This window comes from Phoca vitulina, unplaced genomic scaffold (assembly GCF_004348235.1).
Source record: "Phoca vitulina isolate PV1807 unplaced genomic scaffold, GSC_HSeal_1.0 scaffold10, whole genome shotgun sequence".
Lineage (NCBI taxonomy): Eukaryota > Metazoa > Chordata > Mammalia > Carnivora > Phocidae > Phoca > Phoca vitulina.
Window position 1 is genome coordinate 11879904 of NW_022589713.1, and position 24518 is coordinate 11904421.

Here is a 24518-nt window from a genome sequence, read left to right on the forward strand (position 1 = left end):
AAGTTATAAGTGAGACATGAGAAAGCCTATTTTTTAAAAAGAAAAGCCTTTCTCATGTGTGAATATCTTTTTTTGTATATTGTTTTACTTTCCTTCTACTTAATTTTGAGTGTCCACTGTCCTGTTTTACCTTCTTTCAGCAAGTTTTTATAATGTCAGGTTATCATGAGTCATTAGTGGTTGCTACCTTCTCTTCAATTTTTTCTACCTTTTTATTTTTTGTCCTTGATTGCTCATTTCAAATCTTGTGTTTTCCTCTGTAACTTAGGAAAGATTATTTATATTTCTTCCTCAATTTGAAAATCCAACACCATAAATTACTGTAGATAAAAGTAAGGGCAATGCTTTTTATGCAAGTATATAAGTAAGAAAGGCATAAATTTTGAAATGAAAATAGACATAATGAAGTCCTGGTGCCATCAACCATTAAAAGTTGAGAGCGTCTGTATACTTGCTTCTTTAGAATTTCCCTAATGTCTCCCAGGAAAGAAAGAAAGTTCTGCTTATAGCTAACCTGTTCTTGAACATGAAATGTGGGATAGCTGTCGTCAGCTTGTGTACCAGGGATTTTTCTGCAGAATCTATTATTATATATTTTTTATCCTTGAAAAAAGAGTGGGAAGCTCATAATAACTGTTCAGATTAAATATTGAGTATGTTTTGGTTTAAAATTACCGTGGATTTCAAACAACCATTTTGGTCAGCTTGAACTTGCCCCGCATACGTTTTGATTTTGACTTTGAGGGAAATTCTCCTTGTAAAAGTTACCACATACATGGCCAGTAATGGTTTTAGACACCCAAGCCTCCTTTTGTGTTTTCAGAAGAACCTCTTAACCTCTACCTTTACCCTCTTGCCCCATTCCACCTCCCCCACCCCCAATCTAAGATTTAACCTTAGGAGAAACTGATTTAATTAGATGCCAGTTGTTTCTCTTAAGAAAAGGGACACTTTGAGATCTCTGAAAACTGCTTGAGGTTGCATTTGTTTATTTAGATGATATGTTAAGATCCAGCTTGACAAAAAAGACAACAGTAAGATTTATATGAGGGGGGAGAAGGGCAGAGGGCGAGGAAAAGAGAGTCTTTTTTAAAGATTTTATTTATTTATTTGAGAGAGCGAGTGCGAGAGCACAAGCAGGAGGAGAGGCAGAGGGAGAGGGAGAAGCAGACTCCCCGCTGAGCAGGGAGCCCGATGCGGGACCCTGAGATCATGACCTGAGCCTAAGGCAGATGCTTAACCAACTGAGCCACCTAGGGGCCCTGAGATAGAGAATCTTAAGCAGGCTCCATACCCAGCACAGAACCCAATGCAGGGCTTGATCTCACAACCCTGAGCTTATGACCTGAGCCAAAATCAAGAGTTGGATGCTTAACCACCTGAGCCACCCAGGTGCCCTTTAGAACATTTCTAATACCTCCAAATAATCCCTTGTGCTCATTAATTTGGAAACAATTTTATAACATTGCCTCCATGGGAATATGTCTTCTAAACTGTCTTTTGGATGAACATTTAAAGTTAGAGACTAGATGTTTATAAATGTACTCTATAAATGTACTTTATAAATGTACTCTATAGGGTAAGTTTATCATATTTAATTTAGATATAAACAAATATTTGGCAAGCGTTTAGGTTCTTAAAATAAAAACTGAAGCTATTCATATGAGAAAGTATCACAAACTTCTTTCAAGTTATTTCATACTGTAGTGTGTGTATGTATGTGTGTGTATGTGTGAATATAATTAGATGTTTTATAAAGCTGAAAATCTCTCCTTGATTAGAGCAACTACCAGTAATTATAATGAATTTGAAGACTTGTAATGGAGGAGTAGGAGGAGTTCTTTTGGAATTAGCTCATAAAGATTTTGAGGACAAATATTTTAGCATGGTAGCTGCATATTCCCTTAAGGAGAAAAATTATTCCATAATGATTTTATAATTTACCTTAATCAAGGTAACTGAGCACTTTGAGTTTTATTACAAGGTACATTGCATTACTTTTAGAATTACCTTGCAAATTATGTGTTTCTTTTATTTTAGTCACATTGAAGACAGATGGTCAGATCTAATTATTATTATATAGTAAACAGGTTTTTTTTCTTTCTTTAGAATAATGTACAGGCCAATATGTAACAGAAAGTGTTTTATTATGAGTAAATTAGATACAAATTGAATATCTCCACAAGCCTGTTCTGTACTAGATACAGTAGATTATAAACCAGCAGAGTCCAGACCCCAAAATAAGCATGTGGTAGAATGCTTTTTTTGGGTATCACATTAATGTCTAATAAAAACTTTGGTTATTTCTTTTATTCTTTTTCTTTTAGACTTAAGAAAATTCTTTAGAAGAAAAGTAATTAGAAATAAACTTGGTATAAATATTTGAGTTTGAATTTGGACTGAGCAGAAATTTCTATTTTTTTGGTGATGTTGAATATAATGCCAATAATCAGAATGCAGATGTGCTACATTTTGAAAGACTCCCAATATATGAAATATTTAAAAGACATATTTGGTGCTGGTTATTGGTCTCACCAAAAAGTAATATTTCCTCTATGAAAATATCTACCCAAGGATTTTGGTAGATAGAGACTCCTCAGTTCATTTAAGTATTTGTTTAAATATGATTAACTATATGACTTTGAGGTAAGATAAAGGAATTGACTTTGCAGTTTATAAGCTCTTGCTATCTAATGATAGCGGTAAGGAAGACTGAACTTAAAAAACTAGAATGGTAGTCAATGTTACAATACAAAAGCCGATATAGAATTAAAATGAATATAAAGTAAAGCCATTATTATAGTAGTTTTCTAGTTGGCTCTGGTCTGGGGGTATTGATCGAGGATAAGTAATACTGGTTGAAAACGCAGGGATAATCTTAGTTATACAAATCTTTTCTGTTAATGTATATGTCTTACCACTTGTATATTGCTAGCTTCCATTCACTTATCATGTTGGATTCTAATTGTCCTTATTCCTAGACAGTGAAGCTGGGGGATGTACCTGATTTAAATATTATCTGCGTAAATAGCAAGGTATCAATAAATATTAGGTAACAGAAACTTGCATTAAAAGAGCGAGAAATAGATCTTACAAGAGGAGAAATATGGTGATGTTTTGAAACTGTTTTTAATTTTGTTTTAAGATTTACTTATTTATTTTAGAGAGAGGGTAGGGGAGGAACGAAGAGGACAGCCCGAAGCAGAATCCCCGCTGAGTGCGGAGCCCAATGTGGGGCTCGATTCTACAACCCTGAGCCAAAACCAAGAGTCAGTGCTTAACCAACTGAACTACCCAAGTGCCCTGTAACTGTTTTTAAAAGATTGATTTTCTTCATTCATTTAGAGAAATAAAATGATTTATAAAAGTAGGAAAGCATCCAAATTTTCTAAATCTCAAAGATTGAAATCATTAGAAAAACGAATTTTGATTGTCAGAAGCCATGAAAATGATGCTTCTGATCTTCCAGATGTAGGCCAATGTTTCTTTTTTTGACTCCTAACTAAATATTATTTTGCTGAGAAAGCGAGATCAGTGGACAGATTTTTCGCTTTGCATTTGGTACACATGTCTTGAGCAAACCGTGATCCAGGCATTAAACTTAACCCTTCAAAAGAAGAGATAAACATAGATCCCACGCTCAAGGAATTCTCATATTATACTAATTTTGCAAATAAAACTGAACAGACCTAATTTGAAAGACATAATATGTCTTCAAAAAAGTTTGGATGTTAGAAAAAAATTCGTATGTTGGCATAATCTCTTTAGAATCATTTACTTTTAGAAAATTGTCAAAGGTTATGTTTTACTGAATCGTTTTGGTAATTGTTTATAAAAATATTTTTATGATTTTATTGTTATTGTCATAAATATAATTTATATGTATTCATTTTATAGATAACGAGATCCTATCTATTTTATTCCGTGAAGTAAATATTTTATACCTTTCATAGTTCAGGTTACATACCCAGTATGCCTGCATTTTATGTTGTCTTATATAGTTTATACAGAAGACAGAATAAAAATTTTCTGAAAACAAAGCTTTTCAAGTATGATGGCTATAATTTTAACTAACTATGGCAGATTTATTTGATGGACTCCTCCTTCCTGTCAGTGATGACAATTTAAGTGTGCAGACACAAAGAACCTATTCATTAGCAATGGACAACATTTCATTATATTAGTATGAAGGAAGGCCAAAATACATCAGAGTTCTTAGTTTCAGTATTGCTTTTTTCTTTTTTTCCTTTTTTGAAGGAAAGATTGAAATCATTAGCTGTCACTTAAATATATTGTACTGACTTCTGGCTCATCCAGAATAGTCTGAAATATGTTTAGGAATCATGTAGGAAATGAGTGACTTTTGTTTTTTTCAAATTGTTCAAATGTTCTTGTTAATATTTACTGAATATATTAGTGGGTATGTTGGAATGAGGAAGAAATAAATTGTATACAGAAGAAGCATTGGATGTATATATATGTATATGTGTATGTATTATCTATTTATCTATCTGTAGATTGATATATGATACTCTTATATGGCATTACTTTGTCTGACTGTGTATGTATGTGTACAAATATATGTGTGTGTTTATAATGTACAACATTTTATATATATATATATATATATATATATATATAATTTTTTTCCCAAACCACATTGCCTACTCCTTAAAGTTTGTTCTTTTGAGTAAACATGTATTAAGTATCTGTTATGTGCAAAATGTGGTGCTGGCCCCTGTGGTTGGAACTGGAGTTGGGGAAAAGGGCTGAGTGGGACAGAAATCTTGCCCGCTGGATACGTTTTTCTATCCATAGCTCTGTATATGTTGTATCTGGCATGTCGTAGCTGCATAATCACAAGTTTGGAGGATTTTTAAAAGTTTTTTTAATTCCCTCATTGATTTACTGAATACTTACTGCGTACTAAATATGTGTCAGATTTAAAAGTTCTCATGTTGCAGAGATAAACGTAACTATTATTTAAAAGTAGAGGGAAATTTTCATTTAATTAACCACCTTTTGACTATTTTCCCAATAAGGAGACTGACCCAGAAACAACAAGTGTTGGTGACTCGTGGCCCCACAGGTAGCCAGCAGCTTGAGCAGTTTGATGTCTTGCCACCATTCCCATCTTGGCTGCCTTCTTTGTTAGGTGTTACGTAGCACTAGCCACTCAGAAAACAATCTGGAGAAAATGACTCTCCAGCTCGGCAGTGTCCTTATTGACTCCTACCTCTACCCAGCCTCAGTAAGAATTCTATACAGGAAATGAAAGTCTATACCATTTGGAGGAAAAAGCCTCCCAGTAATATTTAGTTTTTAAAGTAGTACCCACTTTTTAAGAGCTAATTCCTACCCCTTCCTTCAAAATTCTTACAGAAAACTTATCATTTTATACTATGATTTTATTGTAATTTATTTTGCAAGTTCAACTGGGTCAATGTTGTTTAAAAAATATTTATTTATTCTTTTTAAGTAGGCTCCACACCCAATGTGGGATTAGAACTCGTGACCCTGAAATCAAGAATCGCATACTCTACTGACTGAGCCAGCCATGCGTCCTCTGGTTGACCGTTTTAACTGGTTTTTTTGCAGGGGGAGGGGAGAGTGGTTTCCTAGTACTGGTTTGCGCTATTATCTATAGAAATAAAGATATGTATTTTAAGGTGAGGACATGATTACAGACAAAAACATCAGGTGTGTTGCTACTTGTGTGCTTCAGTTTCATTAGACTTTAAGCTTTTAAACACTAGCAATAGTTTGGATGATTATAACTCTTGGCTTAAGTTTATGTCAGTGATGATGAAGAAATTGTTGGATTGGGGAGGAACAAATAAATAAAATTAGGGAACACTTCTGTTGCTTTCTTTTCTGACTACCCAATAGCTTTTGCTTCTTGTTAAGACTGGGGATGACTCATTCATTCATTTATTTATTCATTCATTTGTCCAACAAATATTTACTGACTATCTTCAAAATACAAGGCTAGGGGAATACACAGATGAATAAAGATGTGGATCTGGCCCACGAAGGAAGAACAGGCAGTCTAGTATAAGATAGGCATTCCAAGCATGAAGAGCAAGAAATAAAATGTTTCATGAAAGGGGAAACGAAAAGAGCTCTGGGAGTTAAAAGGAAGGAAATGATCTTTTCCATTTAGGCTGATCCACTAGAAGTTTTTAGAAGAGGTGAGACTGGAAATGGGCCTCAAGAGTGAATGGTGTGGACCCAATTGGGAAAAGATGTGCTAAGCAGATGGAACATTATGAGTAAACACAGATGACAGATCAAATAATTCAGTCTGGTTTCAGAACAGGTTATTTAATGGAAAGTTATTATTGTGATGCTGATTAATTTAGAATTTATTCCAAGGTCAGGGATTGGTAAACCATGGTCTAGCCTACTTCTTGTTTTAGAAATAGTTTTATTGGAACACAGCTATGTCAATTGCTTCTGGCTGCCCTTGCATCACAACAGCAGAATTGGGTCCTTGCGAGGGAGACCATATTGCCCTCAAAGCCGAAAGTATTTTCTATAAAAGACTAGATAGCAAATATTTGTAGAGTCCTGCTCTAGACCTAGTTGAGAACCACTGATCCAGTCTGGGAACTGGAATGGTTTCCAGAGGAGTTTATATTAGTCAGTCCTTATCAGAAATGGGGTGGAGGTAGGTAATGTGAGGGCTTGTAGGATTTTTGAATTAATCTTGTCCAGTGTCTTCTAGAAAGAGTGGAGAGGATTTGAATGCTAAATAGATTAAGTAGATGGAATCAATAGGATTTGATGAAATATTTGATGAGAGATGCTGTAGAAAGAAGGAAGGAGGCAAGGCTGGAAGAAAGATTTTCAACTTGGGTGACTGGGTGGTTGATGGTGCCACAGAAACCGGGAACACAGAAGGACAAACGCTTGTAAAATTTGAATGACCTGTTGGAGATAGAACCCTGACATGTCTGTTAGAGAACTCAGTGTGACCACATAAAGTGGGACCTTATGCTTTTTGCAGGACCAGGAATATTTACCAGAGTTAACTATGGAAAATTTTATTTTATTCTTCATATTTAAATGGACCAAACTCCTATGAGAATTATTTTTGTGACCGTTGTGCATTTTTTAAAAATTTGATTATTCAGGTTGTTGTGGCCAAAGTAATTTTAAGTAGAAAAACTTTCTCCCCTTTGAAAAGTTTTAAATCAATTTAGAGAACTTTTCTAAAGTACTTAAACACAGAAATGACAATGCCGCTAAAATACGATGGGCAAGTTTTAGCAACCTTAAATTTTTATTCAGTCAAATTCTTACTTAAATTATGTGAACATAATTTTTGCCTTTACATTTTGCTTTAAAATAATTGTTTTTTGTTATAAAGGTAATGCATACTTATAAACTACTAAGTCATAAAAGTAAAAGTTGCTACAAATCCTTCTTTTCAAGCTACTGCCTTTTGCTAATAGTTTGAGACATACAGCATAGATACTGTACCCCTTCACTAGGGTTATAAAGACAGAAAATATTCACTTTCCAAATGTGCATTTATACCGCTGAAGACACAATGCTACCTGCAAAATTTCTGAATCAGTTGGCCTCAGTCTCCAATCATGTGATTCTCTGACATAATATATAGCCCTTTTTTCCATGTCCAGACAATGTATTGGGGTTCTTCTGCAACTTGCAGGGCAATCTCTGTCTCAGAAGGTTTGATTTATTTTCCTTGCCTCTTATGGCTCAATTACCCATGACACTGGTCTTCTTTCCTAATCTTTAATGTTAAAAAGAATATATCAACAACTAGTAGTCTTCAGGAAATTACCCCTGTTAGAAAAGAGGATGGATTATCTTAGTAGGCAGAAGTCTAAAGTGGTCATACTGAGGAGTTAAGTAGTACTTGTTTATAAGAAAAAGAGGAAATTGATATATTTTTATAAATATTTTGTGTAGTCAGGTTAATTCCGTTTTTTAAATCAACAGGGAAAAGTTAGTTTGAGGTTTTAGTCAGAACACATTTTTTCTGATTTAGAATTTATCTTAACACATATGTGTATATAAAAATAAAAATTATTTTAAACTACAGATTGGTATAAACTTAAAAGTGAGTTTTCCTCCTGCCTCTCCCATTACTGCAGTCTCTTTCTTCTGGTAACAATAATGTTAATTTTTAACTTCATTGGGTGTTTATAATGTGCCATGTATTTTTTCTTAATTTTTAATTTTTTTTCAATAACTTGATAAGTTCTCCCCTCCCCCATTTTCTACATAAAGAAACTGAAACATAAAGAGTTTAAGTAACTGGTTTAAGGTTACTCAAGATAGCTCATGGCAGAGCTGAAATTAAAAACCCAACTAGCAGACTTTAAATTGTATGTCCTGAGTCTCTTTATGATTATGTTATTAATAGTATTAACAGAAGCTTGCCAATTGATTCTGGAAGAAAGAAAAAGCTATGTACCAAAATGTTGTATATATAGATATGTTTTAATTTTGAGGTAATATTTTCTATAACTGAAGAAAAAACAAATCATAAAATTTAAATCCTCTAGAACAATATAAAATGAAATAGTCTATCTCTCTGATCCCAACCTTATTTTTACTTTTTAAAAAAATTGGCTGGGTACAATTACTAAATTTAGTTGCACATTAGTAATATTTTAACTCTCTTAGTTTGGCTTTAAGATTCAGAAGTGGAGTATATGGTGAGGGTGTGTGTATGTCAAGTATTTTTTACTTGGGAGGTGTAGTTCACCATGAAAGGGAAAGAGAGGGAAGGAGCAGAGGGCAAGCAACTTCTTTTTAAAGTACAGGACCTGGAGATTAGAGAAGCACACCAGTCCCACTCACATTCTACTGGACAGACTGAATCATGTGGCCACATCTAGCTTTAGAGTAGTCTTTAGCAGGATGGCCATGTGCCCGGTTAACACAGGGGGATTCCATTGTTCAAATAAAGGCTCGGGAATGTATATGGGGGCTCAGTTAGCATCTCTTCCACAAGAATAAACTTGCACTATTCTTGCTAAAGTAATTTTTAAAACTTCGTATGGTTTTTACTTTTATAAAGATGAGCAATAGTGTGTTTTATTTTGATAAAATAATTCATATATAGAAGGTTATTAAATCTTGCCTGATGCAGTACTATCCTCCTGGCATATTAACAAGCTCTTTGAGAGCAAGTGTGGCTGGGAAAGGAATGTGGGACAGCCTCCTTACTCCTCCACTCACATATCCCAGCAGTGCATCTGGACTACCGGCTGTTAGGAAGACTTGGTGCTGAATTTGTGAACATTAGTTTGTTCTTATTGTTTGCTACCTGGGATGTTAGGTCAATAAATCATCGTCTTTAGAAACTTTTGGACTTGAGGTAATCTGATGTGAAAAAAAAAGGATGCAAAACAATTTGTGTTTGTAACAAGAATAAAGAATTTATTGCAGAGTGGAAGCATATCAGGTAGTGGATTTTACACTTCCTATTTGGCTAAGTCATTGTCATTCTGTGAATGAACAGTGAGCAATAATGTCTCCAGAAAAATCAGTGAAACCATAGACATGATAGTGTCAACTTTTAGACTTTTTTTTCCAAATTTATTGAGCTTTAAAAAGATGCACTTGTCTAAACACTTTTATTTTTAAGATTTTAGGCTAAACAATGATTCAAATATAAATTTATATAGGTGACATTTAGTAGTCAAACACATTTTGTCAAAGATAATGAAATCTTCAGAAATTTTAATGGATGGGTACAAATTACATTGAAACATTAGGCAGTTATAATGGCAGCTTCTGTCAATGACTATGTCTTTATTATTAAGTTATATAATGAGTTATTGACTTTTTAACCTTTCAACACTGCTTTAGCATTTTGATTTGGGGGGATACTAAGACTAGTACTAAAAATGTTGTCTTTATTTGGACTTCATTTGCCAATATAATGTAAATATGAATAATTTAGTACAATCTATATAGTTTAACGAGGGAAAATTGTTTGGAGTATTCTGTAAATCGTTGGTATTAATCTTAGGTTGGATGCTGAATTCTAACTTTATTAGTGACTATTTCTTGGTTTATGTGCCTAAATTCTGACAAGTGTATTTTAAAACTTCTTTTTCCCCCCTCATTAAACAGCTTTAATGTCATATTTGCTGGTGGTCCAGAAGAAGTTCTAAAAAAGTTTCAAAAGTCAAACCACAAAGTGGTGTTTGCAGCAGATGGAATTCTGTGGCCAGATAAAAGACTAGCAGACAAGTATCCCATTGTGCACATTGGGAAACGCTACCTGAATTCGGGAGGTGGGTAAGATACTGGCAGAGGAGTTTAATGCTAGTCACAGAAAATTATAAAGATTGATGAAACAACCTTTTTTTTGATATATGTAACTATAGACATGAAGCTTTAAATAACCATTATCATCTTATTACTATGAAAAAATTATATCAGTTTAGAATCCATGGTGGGTTTTGTAGTTGACAAAAGATTTTCCACATGTCATATCATATGATGCTCCTAACAAAACTAAGTGGTGTAAATATTATTTCCAGATTATAAGTGGAAAATCCATGTTCCCCCAATTTAAGTGACTTTTTGGGTCTTCTGACTATAGTTTCATTGAGAATTTTCTGGCTATAGGATAATGGGGTTAGTAAGTTCCCTTACTTAGGGGGAACTAATTATGTAGCTATAAAAATAAGCATTACTTAATTTTATGTATATTTTAAATATATCAGAGTAAATGAGTGATTTGTCTTGAAATCACTAGTCAAAAAGCTCGGCACTGAGTGGGTATAAAGTGCTGCATTAGTTTTAATAATGGATTAAAGGAACAAATTATCACATTTCCCCTCTCCCTTCAAAAAATAAAATAAAACTTGACTTTGGACATTATTATGACTCCAAAATGTTTTCCTTAGACTGGATTAATGTAAATGTATGACCAGAAGACATAACCAAATAGGATGGGGGACATGTTAGAAAAACAGTTTGGGTGGAAATTGCAAGCCACATTGGGAAAACAAATTTTGGGGGGTGATTTGCATGTATATAACTGATACTATTCAGTCTAGTTCAAGTAAGTACTACTTGAGGTAACAGCATTTTTGGATTCTAGGCTCTGCTCAAGTCACTTATAAAAATGAAACCTTTAGCAAGTAATATAATTTCTCTGAGGTGCCTCAATTCCAGCTCTATTTACCTGCAATATATTTTAGCAACCCATTCCTGACATTGTACCTTGGAGCTTTGTCAGCACATTATAAATACTGCACTTCTGAAACCTTAAATTCCAGTTTGTATTGCCTGGTTTCAGCTCACTTTTTCTCTCCATCTCAAGATAACCACAGTTTATCATTTGGGAGATCTCTTGACCATTTTATTTTTCTCCCAATCTATCTACCACCTTTGGATTTTACTTCCACATTCAAGTCAGAACCTAGGTTTTCTCAGATTGGTCACTCTGACCTCATCGCTTTAGCTGTCTTTTCCTCTTACATTTACAGTTTATGCGCTGATGAAGCTTCTCCTAAGATTGTTTCCCACTCTTGACGTCTCTGTCTGAACCCTCATTTATGGATTGGTGCAACTTCTACTTCCAAACTGTCAGGTTCTCAGTAACACATGGCTAGCTTTTAACTTATCCGAAGTCCTAGATAGTTTAAAAACCATTTAGCTATGGACCTCTGGGAGAAGTTTTATTTTACATTTATTAATTTTCCTAAACATGACATATGTAGTAAAATATCATATGTAAATTCATCTAGATAGTGATATATCTATTCAAGAATTTAAATTTCAATCAGATGCACAGTGCTGTGGAAACAGCAGAAGACTAGCAAGTGAGTGCCTTTGTGAGCTAGTTTAATTAAGGAAAAGGTGCTTTTAAGTGGGAAAGAGATCATATAAGGACATCAAAACATGATCTTTGCTTTCTGTAGTCATAGTAATTAAAGTGATGCTAGGAAATCTAAATATATTCAATAAAGGTTTATATAATTTCATGAATGGTATATTGACAGTTATTTAAGGGACAAGAGTTTTGTTTATGATTATATCATTTAGTTTAAAAAAATTTATCATGGAAAGAAAACATGTTTCCTAATCAGGAAAATTTCAGAATATTATAAACTTTATTAGTTTGAAATAATATGGCAGTTTAATAAAAAATATAAATCATATGAAATATATCTCACATACTTTGAAATAGATGAAATTTCTTTTCATTTTTGAAATAGATTTATAAAAAGAATAAGGAAACATAATTTTTGAAAAACAGAAATATAAGCCATTGGAAAATGTCATGTGTCACTATTTGGACATACTTTTCATCACCATAGATGGGTCATAGGAATTAAAAATGCGCTATTTTTCAGTGTTTTAGGATTTTTTAATTTGATGAAAATAACAAAAATGAGCAACCAGTGATTGGTTTAAGTATGTTTTCATTTTGTCTTGTTTCCTCTAGGTAACTGTATTATTCCTGGACTTATTTCTTTTCATTCTTTTATTCCTACGAGGAAATTTTAATTTTGAGGGTAAAAAATTAGGTTTTCTTTCAATTCACAGGAGTAACATTGGTCCCTTTTTAAGAGTATTGCATGTCAGTGAAACATAGCAGCTTGGCTGCATTTCTGAAATGCAGAGGAAGATTCAAAAAGGGGAAAAATGATCCTGTTGTCTGTGTCTTTTATAGACAACTGTTATTGGCAAATTTAATGCTTATGCTCGAAGGCCAAGGAGAACAATCCAATTTTAGACTTCCTTTCTCCAGACTGTGACACACAAAATCTGGCCAGAAAATGGTTTAGCAGGTACAATAATGACTAGTTCAAGGAAAGGAAAAATTTCCAAAATGTCCTAGATATAGAATTTCTTTGAGATGTTTGCAGTCAGTGACATTTCCAACATTCCTTTGATTTTGTTAGCATCACCGGCGCTGACATTAAAACCACTGTAGTAGAGATTTTTTTTCCTCCCAGAAACAGTGAATCCTCTCCAAAGGATCCAAGAAAGAGCATTTTAGAAGGTCAGGAAGAAAATTCTTCTGTCTTATTCTGTTCTTTTCCTAGTAACTTTTTCCCTTAGGAGCCTTGACAAACATTATTCCCTCTCTTGTGTCGATTAATTTGGGGAATGTGTTTATTCAAAAAGAGTCTCTGATTTGTAGTTGGTGGTAAAAACTCACTCTATTATAGTTTATATATAAAACAAAGGATGCTCAATAACATTTATTTCATGGTGAGCTGTAAAATTCCAACCTAAGGATTAGGCCTAATGGCTTTACAACTCTGTGCAACTGGTCAGTGGAATTAATAGACACACGTTTTGGTCTTTGACTACTAAATTCTCTAATCTCTCTCTATTATATTGCAGGATTTATTGGTTATGCTCCGTATATCAACCAGATAGTTCAACAGTGGAATCTCCAGGATAATGATGATGATCAGCTATTTTACACCAAAATTTACATTGATCCACTGAAGAGGGTATGGAATAGCTCCCATTTTCAATATAACCTCCTTGTTTAAGACGGCTACTGGAGCTCCAGCCATTGCATCCATATTCTAGGCAGTTAACAGGCAGAATAGTAAATAAAGGGCCATCTCAGTTGAATCAACTCTCTTTAAATAACCTTTTTAGAAAAAAAAAATTCTCTTACTTTTCTTTGACCAGAACATATTTATGTGGCTATTCACAATATGGAAAGTAAATGTTGGCCTTTATTTCAAGCAGAAACATCCTACTGAAAATCTGAGTTCTATTATTAAGGAGGGGATGTAGGGAACAATAGCTGTGTTATCGGCCCTTGAGAGAACATTCCTGAGATTGATTTAAATGAAACTTGGGAGAAAAGTAGAACCAAAGTTCCCTAATTTGAGAATATTTTTAGTATATTTACATAATGTAAGTTAATGTTTCATAAATTCACTGTATGTAACTGATATAGTTTAGAAGTGATATAGTTCTAAAATGTACTGAATTGTATAATTTGTGGGTACTGTTGTTGGAAACAAGTTTTTTAAAGTATATTTTATGGTGAGTTTGCAACTGTAACTGTTTCTATTCCTTAGATAAATATTTCAGTCATCTAAATATTTTCATTAGACACTTAATACTGAAGAAACTATTCTTAAAATGTTTTTCTTCATCTCCATTTCTTGCTTTCCCTCTTATGTGCCTGACAGAGCAAACCTGAGGACTTGCTCTTTCATCTGGGAGGAGAGACCTACTGTTGGCATGAGTACTAGCCCATGCAGCCTCATGCTTGTCTTTCTCAGTGTAATTCAACTGTGAATGTACTTTGAGTCATATTTAGTTGTCTCTGCTTCAGGATGCTTTCTCTGAACTCTCACTGCTGAGTTCATAATATTTTTAGTTGTATAAATCCTGTTTAAGATTCTTTCAAGACTCTGGACTCTGGGAAACAAACTGAGGGTTGCAGAGGGGAGGGGGTTAAGATAGGGTACCCTAACCGGGTGATGGGTATTAAGGAGGGCATGTGTTGTGATGAGCACTGGGTGTTATATGCAATTAATAAATCGTTGAACACTATGTCAGAAACTAATATATTGGCTAATTGAACTTAATAATAATAAAAAAAAGATTCTCTGGAAGGCTAAGATTTTATCTGGTTAACATGTGTCCTAGTCTGTTTGGTTTGTCATAACAAAATACCATAGACTGGTTGGCTTAAACAATAGAAATGCATTTCTCACAGTTCTGGAGGCTGCAAGTCCTAGATCAGGGTGCCAGCATGGTTAGTTTCTGGTGAAAACTCTCTTCCTGGCTTGTAGATGACAGCCACCTTCTTGCTGTATCCTCTCATGCTGAAGAGAGAGAGAGACAGAGACACAAAGACACACACACACATACACACAGAGCAAGAGAGTGTGTGTACAAACTCTCTGGTGTCTCTTCTTATATGGGCATAATTCTGTCATGAGGACATCTCATGACCTCAATTTAACCCTAATTACTCCCCAAAGGCCCTGTCTCCTAATACTATCACATTGTGGGTTAGGGCTTCATATGAATTTTGAGGGGACACAAACATTCGGTCTCTAACAATATACAAAGTCAATTTTAAGAGTATTATTATACAGAGAAATGTAGCTGAAAAACTGGTGCATTGAGAATCATGAAGTTTGGAAAGCAGATTAATCTTTATGGTTATGTTAATTACATATCTATTGTAGCAGTCGGATTGGGGATTATGCTGTAGTAATAACCCAAACCACAAGAGCTTAACACAACACAGGTCGGTTTCTCCTGCTACGTGTGCATTGTAGGTCAGCAGAGGGTTTCTGCTTACTGTCCTCACTTGGGACCCTGGCTGATGGAGCAGCCATCTTAGACCTTACCAGTTCATGTGCCAGAGAGAGAGCACACCTAGCGTCTCAAACTGGAAGCTCCATGCTCCAGGTTAGAAGTGAAATAATTTCACCTCTGCTAAAAATTCACTGGTCAGAATTAGTCATAAGGTAGGGAAGTGGAAATATTTGGAGAATAGCATGAATACTTTGCCATTCCCTTTATCCTTTAATTCAATCAACTATAAAATTACAGTCTTTCTGTCTTTCTGAAGAATATTGCTGGAATAATTTACAAATAGGATCTTTAAATTCTGCAAAAGAATAAACTATATTAACGTGATAGTGTTGTTTGCATATTGTCATTTTCAATGGTATCTGTATTCTCATTTTTAGGAAGCTATTAACATCACATTGGATCACAAATGCAAAATTTTCCAGACTTTAAATGGAGCTGTAGGTATGCTTCCTAAATACTGAATTGCTCATGTATACAAATGAACACCTGTGTTTTCAACTGTCTGTCCTTTATCATATCAATTTGGGGCTATGATTAAGGTTTAGTGTATAGATATTACAACTTTTAAAAAATAATGGACTTGAGCTTAGCTTGATATAGTGAAACGCATTTACTTAAAATCATGTCCTAAGACTAGTGCAAAAAAAGATAAGCTTCTAGCTTTAGGTAATTTAGAATTTAGTGTCTCACCATCTGGAGACTAGATGTATTTTTAAATTAACTATACCTTATTATTACACATTTTTCAGTATAAGTTCTTTATATTGTGAATTACTCAGGAGTATGAGTATTAGACTACTTTACGTAGCTGAAGATAAGCTGGTAACCAGGCACATATACTGTGGAATGTGTGTGTGTGTATGTGTGTCTGTGTTTTGTGTGCATATGCATGTACGCCTTTATGCTTTTTCCTAGTTAGACATATGTCTTGGAAAAAATATACTAATACATCAATTAATTAATATATTAAAAATAAAAATACATTAATTCATTAATGCATTAATACCTTAAACATTAAAAATACATTGCAATTCAGTCCAACTCTTCAAGGCAGTTCATACCTTAAAAATTTCTCAGGATGAAAGCATTTAGGTTGGAGTGCTTAGGAAATGCAAAGAAAGGAACTGGAAAACAACAACAAAAACACCCAGCTGTTTCTGCTCCCACTTGACTTGTGTATTCCTGGAATTGGCATTAGGCCTGATTTTCGAGAACTGGCAATGCTCTCAATGATAGCCGATGGTGGAGACCTTGCTTATGTCTGGCAGTGTTCTATTCACCATATTTATATTGTTATTATCATCATAATAACTTTGAAAAGCAGGCAAAGATCCCATTTCACAGTTGAATAAATTCAGACAATAATTTAATTCATCCTGGATCACATTACTATCAAGAGTCCTTGGAGGCAGGTTTGCAAAGATGCTTTCCTTCTGCTAGACACCTCAGTGGATTAGCACCTCAGTTCGCTGGTGCCAGGTTGGAGTGACTGAGGTGCTCTCTGATGTAGCGTAGGCAAAATTTGTAAAAGTGTTGTGGCACGTGGAATGGCATTTGTGGGAAATTTTATAATAACCAGAAGATATATATAAATGTACACATATATGTGTGTATATGAATACACACACATTTTAAATTACTAAAATCTGTTTTTTTTTCTTTTTGACCCAGATGAAGTTGTTTTGAAATTTGAAAATGGCAAAGCCAGAGCTAAGAATGTATTTTATGAAACATTACCAGTGACAGTTAATGGAAATGGACCCACCAAGGTGAGTCACAGTGACTTTTCCCTGTTTCTTTATTTCTTGGAAATAGACTCTAGAGCAATATGTAGAGTATCTTCTTCTCTTCCTCCTCCTTTACCCCCATCCCTCCCCTCCTTCACCTTCTCCTCCTTTCTTTTTTAGTGTCTTTGAGAGGCTCTATTTTGGTGCTAGCAATCTACTGGCTTCATCTTTTACACTGTAGATTAAGTGGTTTCTTTCAGATTCACCAAACTAATGATGTTTCCTAAGCAAAGTGATACCTTTTCATTCTGTTGGTAACACATTTCACTTTAGTGTTTAATAATAACAGCGAATGTGAGAATGGGCCATATTTCCCTCATACAGGGTATCCTATCTGAATAGGAAATGTGCAGGTCTGTAAGTCACCATTTTCTCACTTAACAGCTCTGTTGAGATTGAGATGTAACTATATGGCTGGAAGCTTCTTCTTGCACTTATCTTTTTTTTTTAGATTTGATGTTTAATTTTTTATTTTTTAAATTAACATATAATGTATTATTTGTTTCAGGGGTACAGGTCTGTGATTCATCAGTCTTACACAATTAAGAGCGTTCACCATAGTACATACCCTTCCCAATGTCCATCACCCAGCCACCTCATCCCTCCCACCCCCTTCCACTCCAGCAACCCTCAGTTTGTTTCCTCAGATTGAGTCTCTTATGGTTTGTCTCCCTCTCTGCTTTCGTCTTGTTTCCTTTTTCCCTCCCTTCCCCTATGATCCTCTGTCTTGTTTCTCAAATTCCTCATATCAGTGAGATCATATGATAATTGTCTTTCTTCTTGCACTTATCTTATACGAAGGTTGCTGGGTTATAATTGACAAAGACTTAATGTGACTAATGAAATTTTGGATCCTTTTCAAATATATATAATTGAGCTTGCTGAAAATGTTATTGAGTGAAAAATTCATAGATAAGTTTGATACCTATCTATCTTGTGAAAACTGTGCTTAAAGCAGTGTTCTGAGATACCAAGATGCCTAGTTTACTCATAAGTACCTAGAAAAGAGATGAACAGATCTGCACTGTGGGAAGAGAGGGTGGGGAGATGTCGCCTGCTGTCTCAGAGGATTGAATAGTCTGGAATTCCAATAAAAACTATATGGATGGGAAGAAATGCGAGGGGAAGCCCATACTGGCAGCTTTTCCAACATCAAATTGGAAGAAGTAGATTCCTCTTCTCCTCTCGTTAATCTTTCCACCTTGCTTTTTGTCCCCTTCCGGCCCTCCTACGAAGCCATCTTGCTGGGTGCATTCCTTTCTATATCTTGGATTAGTTTTCCCTGCTCTATTCTCTCCTACTCATCAGCATTTTAAAGACCCTCTGCTCTTTCCCATCTTAAAACTGAGCCAGAACAAACTAAAACATCCTCCTCAATCCCCTTGCCTTCCAGCCTGCCTGTCTTCCTCCCCCACCACCCTTCACAGCCACACTCTTTAAAGTAAAGACAACTTACTGCCCCCCCCAGTCCCTCTTCCCACCACACCAGGAAATGCTCCTGCTGACGTGTGTTGTGACATCCTCTTCAGTCCTGATTTTTACTTTACCCAAAGATAACATTTGACTATATTGATCCCACGTGGTCCTCTTTCCCTTTGCACAGTTCTCTGCTGGTTTGTCTATTAATTATCTGGCCTCTTAAACCTCTCTCATTTTCTTTTTATTTTTTAAATATGCATTTAAAAAATCTAACACATTGTGTGTGGGGAGTGGCTCAGGAGTGGTTGGGGGCAATGCCTTTATTTAGTTTAGTTTCAGGTAAGTGTTCCACAGGTATCTATCTGAGACACCTTCCTTTTCTCTTCTACACAAATTCTTAGTTAATTTGCTTCATTCCTACCTTATTGTTGATGATTTCCAAATCCTTACTCTAGCTCCTATATCTTTCTTGACCTCCAGGTCTGAATACCCAGTTGGTTTATTTGTGTATCGTATGAGATCTGGAGCTCAAGACCTTCAGCTCTGCCTCCTTTTTCATCCATTTGGTTAACTGGAAACTAGGTTTTATTTTGGCTCTAGTTGCTTTCCCACTCCCAATCCAAGAGCTATTTTTTTCTGATTCCTGTGCCTTGTCTAATTTTCTCAGTGCCAGTGATAGTTTCCTTAGTTTTTGCCACCTGCACCCTACCACTCCTCGCAGTCACCCACCAGGAGCCTGGAACTAGGGCATTCTGCTGAAGCAGAAAGCCAGTCATGTCATTCACCTGTGTAATTGCATCTGTGGACTTCGGGGTGAAGATCCAAATTCTCAACTGGCCTTTAAGGCTCTTTTTAAAATTTCACTCCTGGTTTAATGGTCACTAGTCCACCATCCCATCTACTTCCCCACTCCTGACCCTACAAATATCCACACATACATTTCTCATATTCACTCATTCTCTCCCCCTTTCTCTCCCTCACCCCCTACCATACTGAATTACTTTGAATTTTGCAAGTTTCGTGTTTCCTCATTCTACAAGTCTTCTGTGCCCGCATTTCACTCAGTCTGGAATCCTCTGCCCCCAATTCCCACTTGCTGTACCCACCTACTAAATCTTCTTCACCTTTTAGGTGTCAGCTTAGTCTTTACTCCTCCGGTCTCCTGTATGCTTTTATAATATTTGGAACTTCCTCCATCACAATACATGTTGCCACACTCTGGACAGGGATGGAATTTACTTGTTTTTTTGGTCTCCCCTACTGGGCCTTTAGCCTAGGAGTTATAGAAATCATATCTATCCCATTTACTTTTTGTTCCCCCCGGGTCCAGCACATGTCTGCCATATATTAGCCTTTAAAAAATGTCAGAGTTTAGAAACAATGTAACGACCTAGCATTATTCATGGGAGTGGCAAGACAGATTATTTTTTGGCAGGGCAAAAAAGTCATAAAATGTAACTCTCCGTAAGCAGATAAATGGACAGATTTGTCTGCGAAGCACTTTACAGTATGTGTGTGCGCGCGCGCGCTCCTGTGTTTGTGCACACGCACGCTCGCTCACAGCGTCTGTTTTAAGCCTCTGTCTGAGACCCTTGGTGCCAGTTAGGCAGGGGCTTTTGCACAACCAGACCTCTCCTATAACTAAATAGGGTGCTGTTCCTTCTTGGTAGTTTTTTTAAATCAAATGTAAATGGCTTGAAAGAGGGGGCTTAGCCCTGAGAATTCAGCTGTTGTGAGTAAGGCCTGATGTTCAGTGATTGTGGTATCATCACCGGTGCCTTCCCAACTCCCAGGACGATGCTGCCTGGAGTTTTACACAGTGACCAATTTAGGACATCTCGTAAGAAAAGGAGCCCTAACCCTTAGTGCATTTAGAAAGACCTGGTCTAGGTCTTCTAGGAAACATTCTCAGTTTGGACTATCACAGTTCCTGACATGATCCTGTCTGTCTTCCTGGGATGCTATTTGGTAACAAAGTGAAGTAAATTTTTTATTATAAAAATTATACTTGTTATAAACATTTGAGAAAAGATTATGTAAATAAGCATTTACTTTATGCGAATACCTTATTTAATAATATTATGTTAAAGTTAGAGGCACATGAATATATCACATTTTCCCCTGTGTCCAGCCTAATGGGGAAAGAAAGCAGATTATTCTCTAGATACAAACTTTGTTTTTTTTAGCCATTATGAAAGGCAAAAGGATATTCTGTATGAATTTTTGTAAGTTAATTTTACTTATTATTTTATTTAGTAAGGGGTGATTATAATGTCAGTGGCTTTGAACCATAACCTTGATCTAACATAATATTTAAGCCATTTTTTTTCATTTAAAAATTATACATAATCTGTAAATGATAAATTGTTTTTAATGTGTTTATGGACTGAAGTTATTAAAGTTAGTTACTTTCTCTAAATCTCATGCTATTAATACAAATAATTTTTAAATTATAATTAAAAATTAATAATTTTTAAATTATAAGTGATTTTAAATATCACTTATAATCCCACTAACCTTTGATATTGTTTTGTTCATGATTGCTTTCAGTTTTTATGTCCTTTCAGTCTATATCTATGAACATTATACTTTTCACTTGTTTTCATAATGATGTGTAAACAATTTTGTGTTTTTTAAGTAACATTTTATTTAAAATATGTTATTTAAAATAAAGTTTCATTTTATTTAAAATATGTTATCTACATAATTATTTTCATGCTTGGCTAGATACATACAATCTGATATAATTAACTTTTTAGACAGAAACTGTGATTTCTGGCTGAAGCTTTACTTTTTATGCTTGAAGCTCATTTATTGTTAGGAACACATCATAAGATGCTTACTTTAATAACTAACCTTTTCTTTTAAATATCAGGTAATATACATGTTAAGGCAATCATGAAATTGGTGGTATTTTTATAGAAGCTAAAATCGAACAGAAGATCAAATCACCTAATTTGCACATGAAAACAAGCATTTCTGTAACTAATTTGATTTGCAATAAAAATAGGGATGTTAATTTTGTACATACTTGGTCACTGTGACCTTGAATAATTGGATGATTTGGAAGAAAGAAAGAGAGAGAGAGAAAGAGAGAAAAGAAAAAAGAAAAGATTGGTTGGAAAAGTTTCTCTGCCAATGAAATGACATCATTCCTGGAAAGGGTTTGATAATTGTGCAAGAAGGATCAGGAAAGTACTACCACCTAGTAGCGGGGACTGCCTGGAACAGCCAAACTACATAAACAGTCTTCTGAACTTTCCAAAGCCGCCAGCATAAATGTCTGTAGATTTTAATGAAGAAAACAGATGTAAATGGAGGGTGGAGGTGATGGATAACTTCTCCCTGTGTAGTGAGAGATCCAAAAGAGAAAGGTTTCCAGTCAAAAGTAATGTTTTTAAAATATCTTAATTATCTATGAAAATTAAATTGAGGCAAAAAGTAGAAAGTGGAAAGGTTAAAAATAAAGTCTTAATTCTGAAAACTAAAAGTAGTAATACCTTTTATGCTCTAACCTTTTAAAAGATATCAATCATTTTCATATTCACATAAGGGTTCTAATAGACTGATCAATAATTCATGAAATAAATATTTAATTTTTATGAGATTTCTGAGATGAGGAAAGTGCCAGTCTTTACACATTGTTGGGAATTTTAGATATGGCCAACTATTTGGGGGATTTTTTTTCTTCCTTTAAAAAAAAAACTCTTTCCCAGGATATTTTAAACAAATTATATTTCCCACTAGCCTTTAAAAAAAATGTTTTAAAATTTCTTTTAGAAATAATGCTTAGTACAGGATCCATTTTCACATGAATATATTTTTATCCTTCAAAACCATATTATTGTATAGAATATGAATGATTAATGTTTGCATTTGTAATTTGACAATAGCATATTTTTTTGTTTTTACTATAGAGGTCCATTAAAATGACCACATTGACTCTTGAAATGTCATTAATGAATTTCATGAGTACATATTTCCTGCCCTGAATTTGTTTCCTGAATTATCATGTAGTTTGAAAGAGATGTGAGTGAGTTACTTTTCCGTGTCCTATGATCGTACTACGATTACACAAAGATTTTCCCATTGTAATGAATACTGTACTGTTTCAACAACATTTGTTTCAGTTTTAGTACAATAGAAATATTTGGATGGCATCCCAAATATTTGAGAGGAATCTGGTAAAATGGTACTAGACTAATTACCTCATCTGTTCTGTACTGGAAGATCTTTTAGGGTCTTAGGAAGCTAGAAAAATCCAATTGGCACTACCATACATTTTGACCATCATATTTAGTATATTGACATTTTTTTCTTTTGAGTTCATCTCACTTTTCTAATGAAAAATTAATGATTATATAAGCATAGTGAGGATTTTAGGTGCTTCCTTTTCACAGTAATATAAAAATCACAGCTAAAGCTAGTTTGCTGCAACTTTACTGTCTTGAGGTGAAATAGTTTTTGAAAAGAAATAAAAACATAAAAATTTAAAAATTACAAACGGTCATACCACTACAGGTATTAAAATTGCAGTAGAAAAGTGTACTGATTTTTTTAAAGGTAAATCAGAATTTTCTCTAAAATGTTTACACTCTAGGAATACTCAGGATTTGTTTGAGGGCTCATATTTTAGTGTTTATGTCTGTCCTCTGTCTACCTTCCCTCATTTTCTTCTCCACCCAAAACACACTCAAGGGACTCAGATTTTACGGATGAAATGATTGCCAATAGATGCCTGAGAGGAGGGGGAGATAAGTTACAAAGGAGATGTCTGAGTGATTTGAAAGGGGAGGCAATATTGTACTTCAGTTTTTTGTTAAGAGGATTTGTGGGGTGGCAGTAATTAGGACCTTGTTCCAGATCTGTTTTAATCTGCAACCTTAGTTTTCCTGAAGTCAGTGCCCCTGAACCACTGCCCAGAAGCCTAGTTCATAGTAGGTAGCATAGTTTCTGGGAGGGTTTAGTGCTTTTTGGTGATAAGGTATATATATAATACCTGTTATGTGTGGTGATGGTTGGCAAGAGGTTACATTGGCACTGCCCCATTCACTGCAGGTGTCTGCACCAGGCCTTGAACATATTTATCTTATTACTAAATTACTATTCACATGACTGCTCTTATTAGTGTTGTTTTGGCTAAGTCTCATTAGCTCAATTAAAACTCTGTATTTCATTATTTGACATATCTATTCAATTATGTCTCTTCTGGTATTATTTCTTACTGAAATGAAATGACCCTTGTGATTTATAATGCATTTTTTGGCCTTTCTAGACAAAATTTGCCCTGATTTTATGATTCATTATCTGGAGAGAACTTAGTTCAGTGTATACCTTTAGGTGCTAAATATTAGTAGAATTATTAAGGAATATACCTAATGCAGAAAACCTGCTTTGAAGATAGATGTTTATAGAATTGATGGGAAAGGCTTACTTACTATAGTTTTCCTTCATTTACTAGATTCTCCTGAATTATTTTGGAAACTATGTACCGAATGCATGGACGCAGGATAATGGCTGCACTCTTTGTGATGTGGATACAATTGACTTATCTACGGTAGATGTGAGTGGAATTGACTACGTGTGAAATGTAGAAATAAAAAGCACAGTGTCATGAAATGCAGTGATTTTTCAAAAACATGTTATTTTATAGTTTTGGTAATATGGTAGATAATGGATTTATAAAGCTAAAACGATGATTCAGAAAATTGCTAGATTTGTGTGTTTCTGAACTGTTTTTGAAAGTGAAACTGGCTAGTAATTGATCCCAATAAAAGGGACTTAGTTGTTAATATTTAATAGTTGTTATGATTGGATGCTCTTGTTCTATTTTAGTCTGCTAACTTAGCTAAAGCATTGAGGAAAAAATGCTTTAGCATTTGTACTGACTAGTATTATCTGTACCTGATTTTCAAATATGATGATTTAAAAAATAATAATATGTGATTATGTAACTAAGGACCGTTTTAAGTATTTTACATAAAGTAACTCAATTAAACT

The 24518-nt window shown here is 34.6% G+C and overlaps 1 protein-coding gene across 3 annotated transcripts in view; it reads left to right on the forward strand.

Annotated features, from left to right (window-relative positions):
• The window catches only part of PLOD2 (procollagen-lysine,2-oxoglutarate 5-dioxygenase 2), a 98239-nt gene that overhangs the window by 48647 nt on the left and 25074 nt on the right, over window positions 1-24518 (forward strand). For all 3 annotated transcript variants that reach the window (XR_004300084.1, XM_032408514.1, XM_032408515.1), the window contains exons 4-8: window positions 10120-10283; window positions 13357-13469; window positions 15690-15753; window positions 16984-17081; window positions 23980-24081. Coding sequence is in view for 2 of the 3 variants with exons in the window: in XM_032408514.1 (XP_032264405.1) it covers window positions 10120-10283; window positions 13357-13469; window positions 15690-15753; window positions 16984-17081; window positions 23980-24081 (541 nt within the window). In the remaining variant the exon portion in view is untranslated. The remainder of the gene's footprint in view (window positions 1-10119; window positions 10284-13356; window positions 13470-15689; window positions 15754-16983; window positions 17082-23979; window positions 24082-24518) is intronic.